This window comes from Sphaeramia orbicularis, chromosome 7 (genome assembly GCF_902148855.1).
Source record: "Sphaeramia orbicularis chromosome 7, fSphaOr1.1, whole genome shotgun sequence".
Lineage (NCBI taxonomy): Eukaryota > Metazoa > Chordata > Actinopteri > Kurtiformes > Apogonidae > Sphaeramia > Sphaeramia orbicularis.
In genome coordinates this window covers 24,658,309-24,681,222 of record NC_043963.1, presented here as the reverse complement: position 1 = coordinate 24,681,222, position 22,914 = coordinate 24,658,309, and the positions used below count along the sequence as shown (strand labels likewise).

At 38.7% G+C, this 22,914-nt stretch overlaps 2 protein-coding genes across 5 annotated transcripts; one reads left to right on the top strand and one right to left on the bottom strand.

The window, feature by feature from the left end:
- Positions 1 to 854: 854 nt before the first annotated feature.
- Positions 855 to 11,103, top strand: LOC115422556 (proteasomal ubiquitin receptor ADRM1-like). 4 transcript variants are annotated; one of them, XM_030138929.1, is made up of 10 exons: positions 855 to 925; positions 1,459 to 1,689; positions 1,773 to 1,889; positions 3,840 to 3,963; positions 4,072 to 4,158; positions 4,285 to 4,369; positions 6,334 to 6,575; positions 8,638 to 8,795; positions 9,170 to 9,272; positions 10,723 to 11,103. In XM_030138929.1, exons 2-10 carry the CDS (start codon positions 1,480 to 1,482, stop codon positions 10,800 to 10,802), a joined length of 1,206 nt encoding a protein of 401 aa, XP_029994789.1. In that variant the 5' UTR covers positions 855 to 925; positions 1,459 to 1,479; the 3' UTR covers positions 10,803 to 11,103. The 4 variants fall into 4 exon arrangements, with proteins under 4 accessions (XP_029994789.1, XP_029994791.1, XP_029994792.1 ...); XM_030138931.1 differs by having other exon boundaries at positions 880 to 925; positions 1,462 to 1,689; XM_030138932.1 differs by lacking the exon at positions 855 to 925 and adding an exon at positions 939 to 1,083 and having other exon boundaries at positions 1,462 to 1,689.
- Positions 11,104 to 11,237: 134 nt separating this feature from the next.
- cables2a (Cdk5 and Abl enzyme substrate 2a) lies at positions 11,238 to 22,139 on the bottom strand. The gene is given in 10 exon segments (XM_030138928.1): positions 11,238 to 12,737; positions 13,801 to 14,005; positions 14,201 to 14,307; positions 16,289 to 16,386; positions 17,059 to 17,227; positions 17,317 to 17,416; positions 17,577 to 17,654; positions 20,956 to 21,048; positions 21,562 to 21,922; positions 21,925 to 22,139. Coding segments are annotated over 10 exon segments (1,536 nt in total). The 5' UTR covers positions 22,109 to 22,139; the 3' UTR covers positions 11,238 to 12,596.
- Between the last annotated feature and the right edge of the window lie 775 nt (positions 22,140 to 22,914).

The following is a 22,914-nucleotide window of genomic DNA, read 5'->3' as shown; positions in this document are numbered from 1 at the left end:
ACTGGTGATCATTTCAAGTTCTTTTTTCAAACAGTGCTCTACTGATGTGAAATTAATTACATCTCTCAATCTGAAACACAGTTGATACAGTCAACCTTTCACTCTAACTGATAAAATGTATAATGTGGTTTTGTATTTAGACTTAAATTAATTGTTCACTTTGAGCAATTTCCTGAAAGTCTCAGATTTATGGTTAAAATTTGAGGGGTTTTTTTGTTTGATGATTTGATGTGAATCAGTAAAACAAAACTACTGACATGATACTTGCTTTATTGTTTTGGTTTAATTTAATAGTACTGTGAAAACAGCTGCAGCAATGACATTAGAGTGCATGTCATTACAAAATGAAGGTTTAATTCACCACTTAGTTTTAAACGAAGATCCTGTCATCTTTCCTAGGTTAACAAAAATATTACCTCTAAACTATAATTCAGGTCTGTTTGAAGTCCATATTGTCTTTGAGACAGTTTATATCAAAATGCATATTTAAGATGTCGAATATATTAAGACTTATTTCAGATGATAATGTAAATTAATATAAATTAAGTTTATTAATACAGCACATGTCATAATGACATGAATGATAATTCAGTTCCTATGTGTGCTCTTAAGTTTTCTCTTTTTTCTCTTATGTTGATACAAATGTGATTTCTATGTTTATTTATTTTTCATTTATTATTATTATTATTATTATTATTTTCATCCACGTAACCCCGACCCCGGGCGGAATGCCCCCAAAATAGGAGTGCCATTTACCGTTAGACTCGGTTGTGGCCTCTCTACCGAACATGAGCATGAGCTTTAAACCCCTGTTACTGACACGCAGTTTGACCAATCACAATAAAGCACCTCCTTCTATCAGCCAATCACCACCATCCTCACTGGGTTTGACCGTTTTGCAGCTGAAGATCATTCACAGAAACATGTAAGTACAATTACCTTATTTTATACATGTATCGAGGTAATTTCACGTGAACCGGGTGTGTTTTTAGTTCGTGTATGTGACGGTCAGACGCGTACCTCAGTTTTGAGAGGATAGAGGCGGAAACAGGCTGCTGTCTGCGGGATGCAGAGTCATCTGAGGTGCGTCTGTGGATGCAGCTCCTCCAGTACAGGCTTCATTATGGGAGCACTGGGGTGACTTCTGTTCCAGTCGTGTTTTCTGTGTAATATCAAGTCCTGAATCATTGTCTTTGTTCATTAAGTTTCATTTCTGTCAAGAGACGAAATCAAACTAAGGGAAATTATTAAAACATTTCTACTTCAGGTCAGAAATGAGCAAAAGAAGAAATGTATATGTGTTGGAAACACAACAGAGGGTGGTGTCCCATAAACACAAAGGGGACAGCTTTACCACCCTGCAGCAGTCTAATGTTTGGGGCCAATTTTCAATCAGTAGATCATAAACAGAGGTGTTTCTGTGTCAGTCTGACTGGTTTGATGCCTCTCTCTCTGCAGCAGCTGGTCCTTGTCTTCATCATGGCCTCTGGAGCTTTGTTCCCCAGCATGGTGTCTGGGTCCCGTGGATCCTCAAGCAAATACCTGGTGGAGTTTCGTGCAGGGAAAATGACCATGAAGGGAAGCACCGTGACCCCTGACAAGCGTAAGGGACAGGTCTACATCCAGCAAACCGACGACTCCCTCATCCACTTCTGTTGGAAAGATAGGACAACTGGGAACGTGGATGATGTAAGTCCAACTATCTCCATCTGACTGAAACTGACACGATATTTGACTTTTTGATGTTAACCCCCTTGTTTGTTGTCACTCAGGATCTCATCATCTTTCCTGATGACTGTGAGTTTAAGCGGGTGAACCAGTGCACCACAGGACGGGTCTATGTGTTGAAGTTCAAAGCTGGATCCAAAAGGCTCTTCTTCTGGATGCAGGTGTGCAGCTCCACAGTAACAACTGTTTTGATGCTTTACTTTAGACTCTGGTAATCTGAATATTTCTCACTGTATCTTCTTAATTTATTCATAGCTTCAGATTAGACAATTTTGTAGTAAACCAAAGATTGTAATTATAATATATTTTGAAGAGACACATCCCAATTCTCAAGTATCCTCAAAATCATAGGTATAATCTTCAGGTAAATATTTACAGGGACACAGTAAACAAGAGTTTTGAAATTGTGCCCTTTCTGTATCAGTTTAAGATGGAAATGTATTTATGTAAAGAAAAACACAAAATGTGTGTGGGACATCTATTATGTCAGTGATATATTGATTCTAAATAATTTATGAACCTCTCGACCTTTAACGTCTCATGTGTATCAGTAAGTGGAAAACAAGTTAAAAGCATTCTACTTGTATCAAACGTATCTGTGCACAGCAGAATAAAACACAAGTTGCATCTCTAAGGCAATGAGACCTTATTAAACTTTGCACAAAAGATGTAGTGTCATATTTTGGAAATGGAAAAAAGGCCCAATGATGAGGAAATGTCCTTGGCCATCATTAAGATTACAGGATTCTTTCAGCAGTTTATGGAAAATAAATGCACAGAATTATATATGTGTATATATACAGTGCTGTGCAAAAGTCTTAGGCAGGCATTAGCTTTATTGTTTTGCAGAGTTCGAATGGGTGTGTCTTACTGGAAATATGTGCGCAATATTAAAACACAAATGCACACAAAAACATTATATTACACACCTTCAGAATGTCCTAGAGGCTTTGATGGTCTTTTATGTTTTTCTCTGTCAACATAATCCCATATAGATTCTAAAATATTAAAATTTTTTCTGAAACATTCTGAAGGTGTATAATACAGCATAACATCAGATTGTTTAAGAACACATCCAGACAGTTGACCCAAGAGAGTTGTAGATTCTCTTAATCCAAATAGAGGTCACAGTAAATACAGAATTTACCTGCAGAAGCTGTTTAGTTCTGATTTTGTGTGTGTGTTTTCAATAATGTGCAATAATGTGAATGATGTACAAGGACATGGCCTTTACAATCCTACAAAAACAACACAGCTAAAGGCTGCCTAAGACTTTTGCACAGTACTGTGTATTAGAAACTTTGCACCCCTCAACACTCTTCGCCCATGTTCAAAATATCTGCTCAACTATGTTGCTGTGAAAAATGTAAATAAAAAAAAAATGCTGTGCTACAAACACAACAACATACAGTCATCAAAAAATTATCATTAACAATGTAATGATGTCTAAACTACCAATAAATTCACATTATTATTATTATTATTATTATTATTATTATTATTATTATTATTATTATTATTACTGAGTCACTATTACAGCAGTTTGTTGTGCATAACAAGTTTTATTATTTTGATTTATTCAGAGGAATTTGTAAGTTTTAGTTGAGATTTCATTTAGTGTTAGAATGTTCATCTTAAACATTTGAGTCAGTTACCAGCAAAAGATGTAGGACTACAAGTCCCAGGATGCACTTCAACCAGCAAACAGTAATTTGCAGAGCTTCAGATTCTCCTCTTCCTACAAAGTGTAACCAGTCACTCTATCTCACTGATGCAGTGACTTTCAGGCTTCTTCTTTATGGCAACAGCAGCTGAGGCTCATGGGTATTAATGGTATTCAGGGTAAAGTCTGGTCTTAGAGAGGGAGTGTCAATCAGAGTTATTAACAGTTTTGTTGTGTTTTCATTTGTGTTTTGGTTTGGTTTTTGATTTGTTTGTTTGTTTTTTAATGACAGGACATTTGTTGAGTTTGTGATAGGGATCCGGCAGATTTATTCCTCCATTCTTGATTCTACGTCAGCCTTGATTAGAAGCAAGAATCATGTTTAACACAGGGAAATTATACTGATTAGTGAGTAAATGACTCCATTTTCTCTGTCTTCTTATCTCAGGAGCCAAAGACAGATAAGGATGAGGAGTACTGTCGCAAAGTGAATGAATATCTCAACAACCCGCCGATGCCCGGCGCTCTCGGCAGCGGTGGCAGTGGAGGACATGATCTGTCTGCTCTGGGAGGTAACTTCTGTTTTATATTCCTGAATCATAACCCTGACATGTTCACAAAGCTCAAGTATCAGGAAACATCTGAAAACTGACATGTTTGTTGTCTGTGTTTGTGTGAAGGTGAGGGCGGCTTGCAGAGCCTTCTGGGTAACATGAGCCACAACCAGCTCATGCAGCTCATTGGACCAACTGGACTGGGAGGCATCGGTACGAACATGTTTTCATCTGAGCAGCAAAGAAGTGGACATTTAGTATCAGCTACTAATATATGACGATACATGTTCTCAACAGAATAATATGGCTCTTTCTCTCTTTTGTTGTTTTAATTTATAGGTGGTCTTGGAGCATTAGCTGGACCAGGATTGGCTAACCTCCTCGGCAGCAGCAGCGTTCCTGCAGCCAGTAACTCCTCCACAAGGTATCACACATATTCATCCAAATCCAGAGAAACACCCAGCTGTAAACACTCTGTACATGTTGTCAAACACTGCTCTGTACCTGTTTCTATGGCTGGTTGGTTGCTGAAATTTTCCTGTAATTATGGTTAAAAAAGAAGTGTTACGGAGTAATAAAGTAGAAAGTGAAGGAGGCCCGAGATGATGCAGGTGATGCTTCATCCAGATGGTGTCAGTGTTATGGTATTAATACTTATGAGGCATTTGTAGTAAATCAAGTTTTTAAAAATTTAACAGCATTGTGCAAAATGCTTTTACTCTTTTTTGTTTTTATAATGTTAGAATGAGCATACATATTGTTATTTTTCTTTAAATAGAAGACCAAAATTCAAGAAGTATGTTCATCTTATTAAAAGCATAGAAAATAAATGTGACAGGAGTCTTTACTGTGGCCTCTGGTCCTCTCTTGAGACAACCATTTTAAGTTTTCATAAGTTATTTTGTGGTTTTTCACACCAAGTGTCCTGAACTTCTTTAGACTTGGGGTGTCTCATTGTTTTATCTGTCCAGATGAACTCATACAGCTTCTATAATCCCATAGTTTCTTCCTGTATATAGTACTTGTATGTTTCCAGTTGTATCTGAGAAATGCACATATATAGACTTAAGTCATGAGACTTAATAATCCACCAGGATGTTTATTATTGTCACTGGATTGGGATGAAATTTGATCTGAGCATCCAAGAATCCTGAATGATTTCCTACATTATGTAAATGGTTGATGAAATTAAAGAAACATCATTTGTTATAATAATAATAATGGATTAGACTTCTATAGCACTTTTCAAGGCACCCAAAGCACTTTACATTAGTGATCCATTATTCATTCACACGCTGGTGTCAGTAAACTACATATGTAGTCACAGCTGCTGTAGGGCAGGCTGACAGAAGCGTGGCTGCTAATCCACACACCACTGTGAGTGACACTGGAGGCAAAGTGGGTGAAGTGTCTTGCCCAAGGACACAAATGGACATGATTAGGACAGAGCGGGTTTTGAACGCTTCAGTTATTGGACAACCTGCTCTACCTCCTGAGCCACAGCTGCCCATTATCTATCCCATGATCTAGATTTAAATCTAGAAGTTACTTGATCCTACAGAATAAAACCAGAATGTGTAAATGTCTACCAGGGTGACTAAATTCCACACAGAAATGTAATCCAAGTGGCTTTGTGTGGATAATGATGCAATATTTTCCTGTTATTCTCAGTCCACATATGCAACTCAATACTAACTCTGAGCATTTGCAGCTCATGATTGTGAATATACAAATTCAATTTAATTTTGCATTATAAAAGATAATGGTCCAAAGATACCTTCTTACCTTCGTCTCCACATCTTCTTAATCAGAGCTTTTGCTGAAAACACGATGGATTAATAGAATTTCCTGGAATTTGTGTGTTTGTCAGTGTTTGTGTGTTCTCTCTGTGTTGTGTGGGTTTCCCCCACCATCAAACACAGGTTAATTCTCTTGGCAGTGCCATTGACCAAGGGGCTGATAAAGACCCATGCCTTCAGTTTGCCAAGTACCGACGCTAATGCTAGGTGCTGTATGTGTCAGGATGGGTAAAATGTAGACTGAACTTAATGATGTGCATAACCTTTAATATTCATTATAGATGAACAGTTTAACGAGGCTCGAAGTACATACAGTATACTAATGATGACATTTAGCTGTGAGGGACAAACTACCAAAATCCATAATTAAAAAGGAATTTGGAGAAGAGCTCAAGCGTTTCACAAGATCCATAAACCTCCAAAGTTTGAAAGAAAACCCATGACCTAACTTTTCTTGTACAGCTGCAGTAGTTGAGTTGGTATTAAATGATCCTCATTTATTATTTCTCTTCTTTTAAAACATTTCAGGTTTGTGATGTTTCTCACATGAAAGGTTTATGTCTCAGGTAACCTTTCTGTCTCATTACAGTCCGTCCACCGCCGTCACCCCCACCTCCACCTCCACTGTGAGTCGGCTCGGCTCCTCCCAGGTGCCCACCACTCCCATCACTCCCTCCGCCACCTCGGCCGCCTCCCCCACAGCCACCACCCCCTCCACCCCTGCCGCCACGTCCATGGCAGCAGCAGGCGCCAACCCCACACAGCCCATCCAGCTGAGAGACCTGCAGAGCATCCTGGCCACCATGAATGTGCCCGCCAGCAGCCAGGGAGGTGAGGAACTGACACTGAAGCAACCAGCATAATTGGATGTAATGAGTCATAATTAGAATCTTGAATGCAACGTCTCTAATCCATTGAAACTTTATTATAATAGATTCTATTTGTTGCAGAAACACAATGAGCCTTTCGAGTGCTGCAATCTGTCAGTATTTTCCCTTTGTCCTAATTCCTAAACACTATTTATCACCTGAACCTACAGATTTATGTGCAAAAACAACCAGAATGATGATATATAGATCTGTTTTTTTAAAGTGATTTCAATTAAGGGTGGACCGATATGGGATTATCTAAGGCTGAAGCCGTTTTTTTTACCATTGTTTAAGGCTGTTTTTTTTTTTTTTCTTCTTTTTTTTTTAAGCACATTGACTGTAAAATACAATTGAAACAAACACTCAGATAATTATGATTTTTATGCACCAATATAAATGAAATTATTAATACATGTACACATAGTACTCTCTGCCCACACAGGTGCCTGATCAAATATTTTGTAACATTTTTACTTCTGATCAAATATCGGCTTTCAAAAAAAAATGAAGGCCGATGGCAGATATTGAAAAAAATCTATATATTGGCTGGATATATCAGCTGACCAATATATCAGTCTACCTCTAATTTCAATGTTCAGTTCTAAGCCAAAGCCGTACAAAACGTCACCAAAACGTTGACTTTACACAAACTCCCGCAGGTTAAAGTGGACTAACAGAGCCTTTTTACTGCTGACGGACTCTAAAAATTCACCATAAACAGTATTTAAGATCCTCACTAATCTAAATAATACTTTAAGTTATATATTTACTTTGGTTTTGTGTCCATGTCCATGTTAGTGATATGGTCATTTACTACATGGGTTGCTCTTGTTATACACTGGCCTTCATGTCTTTATGATTTACTGATTCATATTTTCTCTAAAACAACCCACATTTTTCAAACAAATGGCTGCAATTAGGCATCCAAATCTCCTTCATCACTTAAACTGAGATAATAGAAGTAAAATACAGTTTTGCAGTGATTTATTTATTTATTTATTTTATTTTTAAGCTGCTTTTTATTGATGTATGCATTTAATTTACACGAACTATAAACCATGAAATGATTAAAAACCTCAAAGCGTTCTTTAATTATGTTGTAGGTGAGACTAAATTCCTCTAATTATACTTTTAAATGAGTCATACATATTGTTTTCTTCCCGTGTATTCTTGAACTCATTTTTGATCATAATATGTATTTTTCGACCTTCCAAAAAACTTACAATTCCATGGTGGCCATTTTTTGGAAGTGACATAATTTCGCCACAGGATTTTGGGTTTTACAAACTAAAGTAAAGCTTCACCTGTCACATCTACATTTTTAACAAACATCACTTTCTTTATCTTCCACCCACAGTTGATTTTACCCAGAACATCTATCTGGTAAAAGTGTTGAATAGACCTAAATATGAGATTGTAAATGTTCTATGTATTTCTAGAAGGTTCATTCGCTAAATGTCGATCACTCAACAGTCTACGGCTAACTTGGCTCTACATGTCTTACACTGTGAAGACTCTAACCCAACAGAAGTTCTAACATAATTTAAAAGAATATGTGCAACAGGTCTCTGTCCATCTCTTTTTTAAGAATCTTAATTTTTATTTCACCATTATTTGTTCCTACATGTTTCATATGACTAGCTGATAGAATTCTAAAAACATGTCATTTTTTTCCAATATCTGAGGCAAAAATGTTAGATATTAACTACACAATAGATGATACTGTGACTTTATGTATATAGAGTTTGTGTATATAGTTTCTTTTTTTCTTATTTTACTTCTTACAATTTTTGTTACATCTTGTATTTATAATTTACAAAAGGGAAAAAAAACCTACCAGGAAAATAATTCCTTGTATGTGTTTTGATACCTGGCGAATAAAGATGACTTTGATACATGTAGTAAATTCAGAAACTTCCTCTGTAGCTAAATGATATTAAAGCTTATGAAGACTGTGTTTAATAGCAGGTATGTTTGTAATAGTGTTTTTACACTAATCAGTGACTGTGTTCTTTTCCTTGCAGTGGACCTGGCGAGCGTCCTGACGCCTGAGATCATGGCTCCCATCCTGGCAAACCCTGAGGTGCAGCAGAGGCTCATGCCCTACCTGCCGTCTGGGGAGTCGCTGCCTCAGAGCACAGAAGAGCTCAACAACACGCTCAGCTCGCCCCAGTTCCAGCAGGTACAGCGAACGCCCCACGCCTGCTGTGGCTTCTACTTTTTACTCTAATTTATTATCATATGAGAACAAGGAGGTGACCTTTCTGTTGACTTTCTCCTTCATCCTGGGGAAAATGTATATCTAGGTCCAATGGGTAAGAAGTAGATTTTACTGTTTCCCGATTTACCATCGGCCCAACGAAAGCAGCTGACAGGGGTTGTATTTGTTCAGTTTCAGGCCGTACATCTTATTCCCAGCTGGGGATGAAATCTGACATTTAACATTTAACCGTCCCTGGGCACAAAAATAGCGCTTCTTTGTGAAGGATTGTCGTCGTCTAGGGGTTCGTCTTTCTTGGCATTTGTCCTTATTCTTGGTATTTAATGTCTCTGCAGGCTATGAGCATGTTCAGCAGCGCTCTGGCATCCGGGCAGTTGGGGCCTTTAATGAACCAGTTCGGTTTGCCAGCAGAGGCTGTGGACGCTGCCAACAAAGGAGGTCAGTGTTTTATGGACATGTACTGACATTTACAGCAGGTTTGTGTGATTGAAAGGAAAAACTTAGGTTTAGATTTGCATTTAAGATTTTATGAGGTTTTAATGTAGCAGGAAAACTTTAACCAGCTTTCCTGCACAATGTGGAATTTGGTTTTACTAATTCATGCTGTAGATCTGGATATTTATATGAAATATGGGGACAATATTTATTTCCAGATATTTACCATAATCGGATTTCTAAAATGTAAAGTTTTCAAAATGAAAAACTAATACACAGAGCCTTTGGTGTTTGATTTACATGAGCTACAGTTTTGTTATTGGGTGGGATATGTACTGTGTACCAGGAGTTCTGTCCATCTAGCCAAGATTTTTGTCGAATTTTTCCAAGAATCTACCAGGTTCCTTTCAAATTCAACACATTTTTTTTACCACTAGGAGAGTTGCAGCACCAAGTTTAATGGTTAAATTTAATTTTTTTTTTTTTTTTTTGTATAATTTTTCAAAAATTTGTCCAACCAATTTCTTGAAGACTACTCACCTAAATCAGCAGACGAAGTATGATCAGATTGAAAGTTAAGAGCTGGGCAGAATGTTTGTTTTGTTTGAGTCAACTACCCAAAAAGGACAGGAATTTAGTTAAATCTAGTTTATAGTTAGTTCTGTGTACTTTTTCACTTGTTCTTAATTATTTTGGTTTTGGTGGAAGATATGTATTTATCATGATGTTAAATAAGAGTTGTAAAGCCTTGATTATTCGACTTGGCTCAAACACCCATCCCAGATGGCGACCCGTCTAGTGACTACACCTTTGACCTCTACCAGCTGGAATAGGCTCCAGTACAGAGGACTGAGCAGTCAGAGGAATTAGTTATATCCAACTGGTAACAAGTATGTTGCATTCTGAAGTATGTCATCCTAAAGGCAATGAGGAAAAAAGCGAGCAGAGCACACTAATACCCCCGCCCCTCCTGCTTACAGATTCCCTGCCTAGTCAGGGATTCATTTTTAGTCTTAAATGAAAGATAATTGTACTCTCAATATAATCTTAGAAGTTGAAACAGACACTAGAAATTCTATAAAATCTGTCAATGTTGCACAAATATCTGAAAGAAATGTCCTATTTTTGCACTTTTTACTTGGCTATCAATCAAATTTTATGTATATAGCGTCAAATCATAACAAAAGTTCTCTCATGACACTTGACATGTAGAGCTGGTCGAAACCAGACTCTCAAGCCAATTTCCAGAACCCAACAGAATCCTCCAGGAGTAAACACTTGAGTGGTGACAGACTACTTCTAATTTTGTTTTTCTCACGTGTCTATTCTTCTACTTGAGTAAAGTGTGTGTATTTTTGTCACCTCTGCTTAAATGCAATATAATACTGTGTTATGTGCCTACAGCAGAAACTCCATGTTTTTGTTATAATCATGGACATTTCTGTGTTTGCAGATGTGGAGGCTTTTGCAAAAGCCATGGAGACAGAGACGAAGTCAGACCAAGACGGAGACACCAAAGACAAAAAAAGATGACGATGAGGATATGAGTTTGGACTAAGAACTGTACTGATTAATGTGATATTAATTTATTAGCTGCTTCTGCCGTTTTGTAACTATTACACATAGATAATTATTGAATATGGTAGAAACTGTGACTAAGGCCTCGTCTCAGCTGATTGTGCCGTGTTCATCCACCAGTGTGTTGACTTAATATACTCAGTTTCCTGGAGCTTCTCCATTAGATTAAACTGAATGAACACGTCTTCTGCCTGCATGTCGGCTTCCCGCCCATTGAGTCCCAACACTAGGGAACAGTAAAATGAGCAGAACCTTATTTCCTGACTCTGTTTCTTTTCTGTGCCTGCAGGCTGTTTTGTTAAATTCATTTATTCTGCAGAAAAAAAGACAAAACTGCTGTGTACACACCATGCATTATTGATTTAAAGGACACAAGACTTTTTTTTTTTCCAGGATCGTAAAATATATTTCAAAAACATTCATTTGACAGTTTGAAAACAATTTGACACCAACCGTACAGGTACGACGACGGCTCTATGTGGATTTTTAACACTCATCACTGGAGACACACAAACCTAAAAACACTGTCCCGTCAACACCTTTAACAAAGATCTCTTGACAAAAAAAAAACAAAAAAAAAAACAACCTCAACATTTAAAGATCCATCCAGCAGCAGGACGCAGAAATGTCAACGCCAAATATCACTGTGATAACATGGTTAACCATTTCACTGCCACTGTAGTTTCAGGCACTTTTTCAAAGTTGCTGTGCAATAAGTACTGCCTCAGGATAACATTGTGGCATTTATAGAAGAAACTAATACATCCATTCACGTACTGAAGATGCAAGATTAGACAATCCACAATCATTTCAATCCCCCACAGAGGCGTGATGGAGCACAGGTGGTAAAGCCACAGTAACACAAATAAAAACATTTCTTTGGGTTAGTCAAAGATGTGAAAGTAAAATTCCTGAGAACTGAAAATAAGAAAAAGTGGTAACATTCCAGTGCATTTTTAAGGTACGACAAAACAAATCCCTGGGTATTGACATAAAACATTAGAAAACATTTGCTATAAAGGGTCTCCTCTAATCACGTTTGCTTTCATTTGACACCACAGTGGTTTTCTATGAATAAGTCTGAGTGCTGAGCTGCCGCAGACATAAGAGTGATATCCTAATAAATACTTGAATGTTACTGGATTATTATTGTGCGACAGGCAGCCAACATCTCTGCTTATTGGATGAATATGAACAAATAAAAGGCCACTTCTCTGGTAACAAAATCTAAAATGACGTCTTCCGTCCTCAGTTCTACAGTGTAATGTTCAGTCTAAAATGCTTCAGCGTCACAGTGGATTTAAAAGGCATTTACAAAAATGACTTTCTATGTAATTATCAAAGTCTACTTAATAAATACTATGCAGTTATGAGAAAAAAATACACAAATGTCACAGCATAAATGTCATTTAAATACTATACACAGAAGGTTGACGTACCAAAAATATGTCACAAGAAAACGAAATAAAAGCACAATTAACGTGCTCATTGTACATCTCTAACATAGAGCTCAAGACGGGAATCGACATCAGAACGTTTAAATGCTTGAAAAGACAATCAGAGACACACATGCCATTGAGTCCACAAGTGTAAACTAGTTGCTTCATTTACAGTGAGACATTCAAGTCACGACTGACAGAAAATAAACAGGATCGGGATTATTTGTTTTCCAACACCACAGCTTATAACCTGGTCGATCCGCCTCCTGTGGGTCCTCGATGCTTTAGTCGGCCGTCACGACGCACTGCTCTAACCCTGCTGCACCAGTCTGCGGTAGTGTGGCATGACCTTGCTCTCGGGAAGGTAAAGTCCCATCTCCAAGGCAACCAGCACCGGGAACTCCAGAGGAATCAACTCACGTCTGTTTATGCGGAAACGTTCCTCCAGCTTCTGCTCGTCCACAGGGAGAAAAACAGAGGAAGAGTTTGAAGTAGTGAAGAGACCAGAGAAGCAGATGGCTGTACACTGAAATATTAAAATGTTGAAGTGGGTCATGTTTCCTGCTGCTCTGTTTTCATCACCTGTTCTGCTGTTTGATGCCTAAAGTCATTTCTTTGGAGATGGTTACCTTGCCAATAATGACCAAAACAATTTACCGTATAATAAAAATGTAGCGCAAACGATCCGTTTGTCTCAATGTTTGGAAGATCATGCAAATATGAGTGACTGAAAAATGCACAACCAAATATAAGTTGATCGAACAATGGCCTGTTCCTCTGTTGCATTATGAAAATTATTCCTCTAATTGTAAATCATTCAGCTAATGGAAATATTAGGACACCAAATGTATGTATTAATGCAGATAAATGTGAACAGTAAAAAAAGAAGCACCAATTCCTCCTTTTTTGAACTAAAATACAGTGCCTAAAAAATTCCTTCAACATACTTTAAATATTTTGTGAGCCTATGTAAATCTTTTCATTAGACGGAATTCCTTAGACAAGACATAGAAGCCAATAAAATGCAATAAAAATCCTTTAAATAATATCCATCTTTCTTGCTGTAGGGACAGATTTTCCTACACACACATCATATATATATATATATATATATATATATATATATATATATATATATATATATATATACACACACACACACACACACAGTGCATAATTAATGTTTAATGAAAACACTGTTCACATATTTAACTGAAATATTCACAGTTAACTCAGCGGTGATCAGAGCAGAGGAGCTGTTTGCTCTTCAACAATAACCAGTGTGAATAATTCAGCTTCGTTTCTTTACTATAAGTATTTTCTTTTTGATTTTGAGACCTTACAGAATAATGATTGTTAAATAATTTGATTCCTCAGGGCTAGTTGCTACAATGTGTTACTTTCACTTTGTTTACCTTTTCCTTTTTAACAAAGAGCTGCGTACTAGCAAACACCGGCTTATCGTTTTTGCTTCTGCTGACACTGACATTTTTTTCAGTGGAAACTTGACTCACATCAATGAGCTGTTTGACTTCTGGTTTCCTCAGATCGCTGCTGATCTTTGCCGCCAGCAGCACGCACGCCGCTGCCACCAACTTCCTGTTCTGCTTGTTGAGTCGACCCTGCAGCACCAGCTTCTCAAAGTAAACAAAAGCCATTGCTATGGTGACCGGCTGCAGACCACACTCCTCGCTCACAGCCCGCATCTCCCTCTTCAGGCTAAAGGGGAGAGGGGAAACATCTCATTTACTGATTGTGCTTCTGATAGAGAGCACAAGATACTGCGTGACTACTTTGAACCACAGCTTTAAAGGAACGAAAGAGGAAGTGAAAGACATTGCACATGGTATGAACCTTCAAACAGCAGCAAACTGAGACTGAAAAGAAAAAAAGGGGGATATAAAGCATCAGCACCTTCTTATTTTGCTCAGTGTGAGCTTGATGTGAGGAAACTTCTCCCTGAAAGTCTCGTTCATGTCTTTCTTCAGGTCTGATGGTTTCACATACTCGATAACAGTCGTCTGCAGAACAAAAAACAAACCAGCATGTCAATATGAATGTGGTACATGTCAGCGGTCTGCCTCAGCCTGAAATACAACCGCAACAAACCTTTACAATGTTCCTTGTAAATCATCTCCGCAAGGATCGTTTCACCTACACTCATCATGGAGGTTACGGTCTTGTGACAAGAACTACAGAGCAGTCATAAAATCATGTGAATGTGGCATAATGGATGCATTTTAGTCAGTAGCAGGGCTTGAAGAATGGGCATAAGTGACTTTTACGTCACTGGCTATTTTAGATTATTTACAAGTCAAACTGAAAACTCATGTACCTGTTTTCTTAAGCAAATGAGGATAGCTGCCATTTGAGAATAAAGGCTGACTTCTCACTAGCTGGTCATCAGCAGACTAATTCTCAAAGGAGAATCATTTTCAGTCCCTAAGAGGTGTTCAACAGGTGCAGAATCCCAACAATAGCAATGAAAAACTAAACCTGAATGAGACAAAATGGCAAATGTAATTAGCCCTCAAAGACCTTAACAGGCACCAGCAACCAAAAGCGTCTACTGATCTACAATGTTCATCAGTATTGAACCACTACCTGTCAATACTTAAAATTAAGTAAATAATTTAGATAAAATGTAGTTTCTCAGCTTTTCATATGATCCATCAGAGGCGCCGTAGTGAATGTGGAAACACCATCATCTTCTGTAGCATTGATTCAACAACAAAATCAGAATGTAGTTGGGTGCTTCTATGAAACTGGGTTCATTTTGGTACCTGCCCGCTTTTAGATCCAATAATAAAAGAGAAATTTAGACATATTTCCACCCACGATGTACCTAATGATGACTTCAGATAAATGCAAAAAAAATAATGAATTTTTAAAAAATATATTGTGGCCAAAAATAGGACCAAAATTGGGACAGGAAAAGCTACCTAGGTATCAGTGTATTTGATCTGGAAAATATGGCTTGAAATGGTCTTATACTGTATAGCGCTATAAATAAAGACACTGTGTTAAATTTGACGACCTTAGTGGTTTTTCTAACCCGGATGTGGGTTTTTCATGAATCGGAAGTCTCATTCCAAGTTTCGTGTCTAACCCATCGTGTCCACTGACGTTACATGCGGAACCAGCCCATTAAAACAAAAATAAATCGCAAGTGATTTTGCAACAGTGGCCAGTTTTGTGAAACACTCTGCCTTGCATAATTTGGGTCCCAAAATGTACCTGTGAGAGAATAAAAAGATATTCCAAAAAATAGTAGTGTGCAATTTACGAGTCCTTTTTTACCGTGTTACACGTGGATTTTTGTATAAAAATAATAGAAAAATGTATTTTATCTAAAAAATTGTTTCTCTTTTATCTCGGTAAAAATTACTTGCTTCATAACATTGGTACACATCTTGTTTGAATTTTTAGCCCCTGTCCTGTTTTTAAGCACCAGTTTCATAGAAGCGCCCAGTTTGACAAATGACGGCGGTTGCTGAAGTTTGCTTTTACATTTAGTTAACGATATATTTGCTGAAAAAGTCACTTTTTCTTCAGTTTTTTCTATATTGATATCATAAACCCTGAATTTACTCTGATCTTTCATGAACATCAACATGATCAGTTACATAAACATAGGAAAATACCTGCTTTTCACTGAAAATTGCAAACCACAGCAGATAATATAATACATAGTGATAAATTACTTAGGGAAAGGTTTAATGTCAAAAAAATTTATTTGGAACTCACCACAAAAATTGTTGCAGGTCTTTAAGGGTTAATGTTAAGTTTTCTTTTGAGTAAATAGAACATTCTAAAGACTGCTGCACAACAGTGACAGCCATCGTCTTCAGAAAAAAGCCTCTACAGCATTTCTCTGTCACTCATCGAATCAAAACCACACTTTATCAGATAAACAGTTAGACGTGCAGAGGAAATCTATCTGAACAAGAATGAAGTCAGGTGGATCTGCTGGAGGATAAAACATCAACACTGACTTCTCACCACATATGACGCAAATGTCAGGACCCTCTTATGTCTCCCACACGGCCACTGGGGGTCACTGAGCAGGTTAGGGTCATACTCAGCCAGGTCCTCTATATCTGAAAAAGAAACATGACAAATACACATTACACACAAACTGTACAAAAATCAGTTAACAGTAAATAGATACTGTAGGTGAAGCTGGAATATATGGCCAAAAATGTCAGGATGAACATGTTCATATCAGTTGATATCTGTAATTATCTAGATATATCATTATTTATTTCAGGTTCTAAAGCTGATTTTTTTTTTTTACCTTAAGTGAAGAAATATGATAGTTATATGTGGTCTTAAATTTTTCTTCGTGGTCAAACCCTGACAAACACTAGCTTAACAACAGATGATTTCAAAAAATTCAAAGACAACGCATCAAAACAATTAGGCCTATAATAAAAATTTTAAACAAGTTATAATATAGACTACAGAGTAAAAGTAGGTAAAACAGCAGAACTTTGTGCTGTCTTGTGTTTAGCTAAGTGTAAACAAAATAAACCCTAAACATTAATAAATATTTAATTGAACTGAATTCCTTTATGTACAACAAAATTTGGATGCAATTGAAATTGAAACAGATATAAAATAGAAAATATGAAAAAGTAATAGAAAATACACTTAATTGACATTATATAACACTTCAGGCCTTTGAGTCAGGAATGAAAAAAAAAATACAATAAATATTAATATTGTTGTGTTGTCCAGCTCTAACTGTAAGAAACAAATTGCCATCCTACATGGGTCTTGTGCCACCGAATTGTTCAGACGAGCAGGGGTGAAGTTCCTCTGCCCGTTGCCACGGTAACGTGACTGAGGGGTCTGAGCTATGCAGCTCTCTGGCATGCCACTGTTCTTCAGTCTCACCAAGGCATTGGTCGGATACAGAAACTGAGCGTATGACACAGTCTGAGGAAGAAAGAGATTAGTTGAAGGCCTTCCAATAAAGCACACTGATCTAAGTGAAGTGGTATCTGTCGTGCTATTCGTTCATTTACCTTCCCAAAGGCGCTCATCTCCACGCCTTCTAATGAGGGAAGCAAGTCAGTAACAACCACAGAGGACAGCCTTTGTCTATGAGCCTCCAGCTTTGGATCACTGCACAGAATAAAAATATCACATGTATGTCATATATGCCACATCTCACACACGCACAGATGGGCTTTTCCTGACAATGATTATGGATCACACAGGAGGATGATCAAACAGAAAAGTGGAGGATGGGTGCACTCTGCTTGGGAGGTTTCTGTCTTTGTACCTGAGGTGAGCACTCTCTCCATAGGGCAGCACTGAGAAAGCAGCATATAGCGACCGCTTGGCACAAATCAGCATGATCCTGCAGGACACAGCAAGTACAGGCAGACAAAACAGATGGTGTGTCAGTCTATGGGCAATGACTGCAGTCGCTGCAACTCTACAGCTACTGTACACACTATATTCATCAGTGCTGGTGCTAAAGTGAGGGAGATCAGACACGGAGCTGTTTCTACTGAGCTACATCACCGCCACCACCAAACATTTAACAACAACAACAACAACTATGTAAATGTCAAAACAAGAGGAACCATCAAAAGAACTGGTCCAAGTAAAGCCACATTCAACAGGAATCCTTCAAAGCTGCAGTGCTTAATAGTTTGACATCACTGGACAAATATCCCATAACTATTCAGCATATTGTGATTCACATGTTCTGAGACAAAACCAGAACTCTGGCCACGTCTTCAGATTCACACAGAGTACATTTTCTATAACCTGAAAACAGATTTTGGCAAATCGCAAGTGTTGTCAGCCAGGCAGGGGTTAAATATGTGACTGACTGCTGTAATTCCTGATCACACAAATACCTCAGATATGATTCTACTATTCTATTCTACTTTGTGATTCAACATAGACGCTTGCAAAAGTGGACTCTCTTCCACAGTGGTATGAAACAGCATCAGGTTTATCTGGCTTTATATTTAGGGTTTTGATTTGGACAGAGAAGCGAGAACTGCAGCAGGAAGGTGTGCAATTTCACATTTGGCTGTTTATTTCTCCCAGACTTCAGCTCCTGCAGCTTTAATAAAAATAACCTAATTCATCACAGGCCATCTAACTAAACACATCACAGAGCTGTGCGATATTGCATCTGTCATTTCATATGTGCTATTGTCTGTATTTCATTCTCCCACAAATCAGTCTTTACAGCAACATCCTCCATCATTTAGACTAGGGGTTCTCAAACCAGGGGCGGGGGGGGGGGGGGGGTCACAGACTCACTGGCTAGTAGTACAAAGGAGATGCAGCAGAATCCCCCCATGTCAAAATGCAAGCGGTTGGATTATTACAGTGTTTCTCTACAGGGGCGGTACCCCCTCGTAAGGATCCAGTGTAAGCTCTGATGTGTAACAGAGGCACATACTACAATTTTTTTATATTTCATATACTAATATGATCTTAGATGTTTGCTGCTATACAACAGAATTTTGTTTATAAGTATATTCACATGTTAGGTCTGTATTTATTTAGCTGATAAATTTCTGCCGTTTACTTTTTAATATTTCTTGCATACAAGTCCTTGGATTTCATGATTTGGTTGTGCTCTGACATGCAGTCAGCTATCTAACCTTCAACAGAAAGGTGTGTGCCTTTCCAAATTATGTCCAATCAACTGAATTTACCACAGGCAGATTCCAATCAAGTTAAAAAAACATCTGAAGCATGATGAGTGGAAACAGGATGTACCTGAGTGTCATGGAAAACACTGTGAATAAATATGTACATGCTATGATTTTGGTGTTTATTTTTCACAAATTTGCAAATGATCTAAACGATTTAGTGTAGGGGTGGGCAACTTCGGTCCTCAAGCGCCGGTATCCTGCATGTTTTAGATAGTTCCCTCTTCCAGCACACCTGGAAGCCATTACATCATTATCAGGCTTCTGCAGAGCTTGATGATGAGCTGATCATTAATTGAACCAGGTGTGTTGGAGGAGGGAAACATCTAAAATCTAAAGCACGATACCAGCCCCCGAGGACTGGAGTTGCCCACCCCTGATTTAGTGAGTCCATAAGTGACAGCAAAATGTGGCAGTAAAACTACACACACGGTGTCCAATCCTGGTCCTTGAGAGCTACTATCCTGCATGTTTTAGATGTTTCCCTCTCCCAGCACACCTGACAGTCGTTATCAGGCTTCTGCAGAGCTTGATGATAGGCTTATAATTTGAATTAGGTGTGTTGGAAGAGGGATACATCTAAAACATGCAGGATAGTAGCTCACGGGGACCAGGATTGGACACCTCTAATGACAGCATAGGTTTCCCCCCTTTTCACTTGGTCTAAGTCAGGGGTGTCAAACTCAGATCCTCAAGGATGCATGTTTTAGATGTTTCCCTCTTCCAACACACCTGATTCAAATGATAAGCCCATCATCCAACTCTGCAGAAGCCTGATAACGACCGTCAGGTGTGCTGGAAGAGGGAAACATCTAAAACATGCAGGATACTGGCCCTCAAGGACCGGAGTTTGACGCCTGTGGTCTAAGTGCTGTGAAAAAACATTTTGTTTTGCAATGAATGTGTGTAACTGAAAATTAGGAAAACAGGATCTAAAGAAATGAAGCAGGAATGAATTTTTGATTGTCCTGTATATAGTTCACACTGTAATAATAGGCCATATGAGTCATACAGTCTTTTTACATATATCATGTGTGTGAGATGTTACCAAAGACCTACAGTTGACATTTAAACTCTTGGTGGTATCGCACAGCCCTAAACTATCACATCTCAAACCATCTTCCTCAAACTAACTAAACCACACACACACACACACACCAGGAGCTACAGTTTGTCACAACACAACAATCAATAACATACAGTCAGCAGTCTGTATCGTGGACACTCAGCAGTAAACACCCAGGTCAGACCTTCAGGGAGAGATATCACATCTCTTACAGGGGACAATGTCAAAACATAAAAAATGTGCTGGCAATAACTGCTTAGCTTCTGTATAGATCCTATTCCCAGGCAGTGCATGACTCACACACATAAAAACAGAAACAGAAAGGTCAGACTGCATGAGACACATTACAATGTAAAAGGGTATGGATATGAAACGATCTCTCATGGTCTAATGCTAGTAAAGTGAAAGTGAAATGAACGGGTGATTTCACTAATTTAGTTTTAATCAGTGAACAGAGTAACCACTTCCCATGATAAAATAAACATGTATTCATACTGGTCAAAACAAATGAGCAGACAGCCAGCTGTGTGATATTTTGGTCCTGTCTTGCATTGGGGTTACTTCACTGTTGGTGCAATACGGTGTTAAATTTCCACACTGCACCTCTTTTGGCTTTTGCTAAGCTTCCAAGGGTGATTAAATTCACTGTAGCAATCACCACTCAGCAGCTGTACCACTAATATTCCTCTGCAGACCAAACTAAGTCTATAAGTAGAGCCACAGTTAAGCAGCTTATTACAATATTACCAGAAGGAATATGCTACTGCTTGCGAGTTCAGTCTGAAATAAAACAGTCTTTGTTTTATTTGCAGTTCACTGAATGGGAAGCTTCTGTGGTATTTAGAGTCAAGTTTCTGAGCTCTACACAGACCACTAGAGGTTTACCTGATTAAATGTACTTTGCTTAGACTCACCTACATCCTCTGGTATCATACTGCCTCATACTCTTAATAAAGTGGACTTTCTTTGGCACCTTGGGTCCAGGAGAACCAGAGACATTCCTTAACCTGAAGAGAAAACAAGAGAAATGAAATAAATAAATAAATAAAAAAAACTCCAAGTTTGTATAACAAGTGGCTATCAAAGTCTAATTTAATCTGTCACATAATAGGGTTTGCTGCGTGACATAATCTCTTTGTAATGGATATAAAGGTAAAGAAGGTTAAATCTAACGTCGTGACACTAAGGTCACACTTTTCTGGACTTCACCTCAAACTGTAAATCTGACAATGAAACAAGATTTACAGACTTATTCTGAGGCAGGCAGGGGAGTGTGAGTTACATCCACGACAGGGATAACACAAGAATGCAGTCAAACAGGAAACAGCCCCATATCAAATGTGTGCATTATTAAACGAATTACACTCAGACATTATTCAGCTATTACTGTAAAAATCCACAGAACCATTTATTTTTTAATACTAAAGCGTTGTACACAGGTAGATAAGTGTTTTTATGCAGATACTTGTTTTTATGCGGAAGCTTGTTTGGAGGCCCACAGTGAGGGTCAGTGCACTAACCTCTGACGGGAGTCCAGACTATTACTGGTCGGTATCGGGCTCACAGCGGGTGTGGACCGGACACGGGCGCAGGGCTGGTGACCGGGCACCGGAGACACCGGGGTGTCAGGGAGCAGAGCCTCGGCCGCAAACCCGCCCTCCCAAAATACCTCGTTGGCCCCCACGGTATTTGCCCCGGCCGGTCCCGGAGACATTATCAAGGAAGGTCGGAGGGGACTGACCACCCCGGGGAAACTGGAGGAAGAGCCACTACCGGCCGCGGCAGGTTCTGTCACCTGTCCGGTGGTTCTCTGTCCGTCAACCGGCGGAGGACCGACACATTCACCGCCGTCTCTGTCCCGGGCTCTGAGCTCGTCTGCGGCTTTTGGTCGATATTTCCATCGCTAAGCTGAGACTGGGGGCGACCGTCGAGAGAGATATTTGTGAGAAATAACAGAGCCGCCTGCCTCCTCCTGGAGTCCTTCACCCTTCTCCGGTGTTCTCGGTGAGTCTTGGCCGTTTTGCTGTTGCTGCCGGTTGACTGCAGACCGCAGACAGCGGTCGCCATTCTAGTTTGAAATGTGGCTGTTGAACGCGAAGGCAACAAGCAACCGGTACCAAGGCTAGGCCCCGCCCATCTACCCTCTGATTGGCTGTGACGGTAATTGTATAGACGCAGACGTGTTACTACTCGTCGGTGATTGGATAAGAGTAGTGATATGTTAAAATCTCCTCTGCACTCGTCGCTGATTGGATGCTTGAAAAAGAGGGGAGATCATCTGGAAACAAAGACGGCGGTCATTGTCATTTACTTTAGTTTTTTTGGTACGTTTTTTGTCTTCATTTAGTTTTTCAAGATCTAAATATGCAGACACATGACTCTGTTCTCCCCTCTCTTTCTAATTCAGATGAGTGTCTGAAAGGAGAAGCAAAAAGTTTTTTCAAGTTTGTATTTGACTCGTTGGCTGATGTTCATGGTAGCAATGCACTTAAAACTTTATCTATCTATCTATCTATCTATCTATCTATCTATCTATCTATCTATCTATCTATCTATCTATCTATGCTTCTCTCTCTCTTTCTCTCTTTCTCTGTTTGTCTGTTTGTTTGTATAGAAAGAAGAAAACAAACCTCTGGAATGTGGTCAAGTGATCAAGAGGAAGATTGGATGGTCACAAACCATCAAACAAACCCGATCTGTCTGCATTTTTGTGCCAGGAGTGGCATCAAGCACCAACAGAAATGTGAAAGACTGGTGAAGAGCATGGTTTGAATCATTTGAGGTCTGATGACACAGAATGTCTTGCATATTTACTGCTGTATAAATACATTTGGTGAAAATTTCTGTACACATAACCCATCGTGTTATTGTCA

Excerpts from the sequence above, each read along its gene's own strand:
- LOC115422556 (XM_030138929.1), top strand. The coding sequence starts at position 1,480 with ATGGCCTCTGGAGCTTTGTTCCCCAGCATGGTGTCTGGGTCCCGTGGA. Across the intron at positions 3,964-4,071 it reads TGATCTGTCTGCTCTGGGAG|GTGAGGGCGGCTTGCAGAGC; the intron begins GTAACTTCTGTT and ends GTTTGTGTGAAG. Across the intron at positions 6,576-8,637 it reads GCCCGCCAGCAGCCAGGGAG|TGGACCTGGCGAGCGTCCTG; the intron begins GTGAGGAACTGA and ends TTTTCCTTGCAG.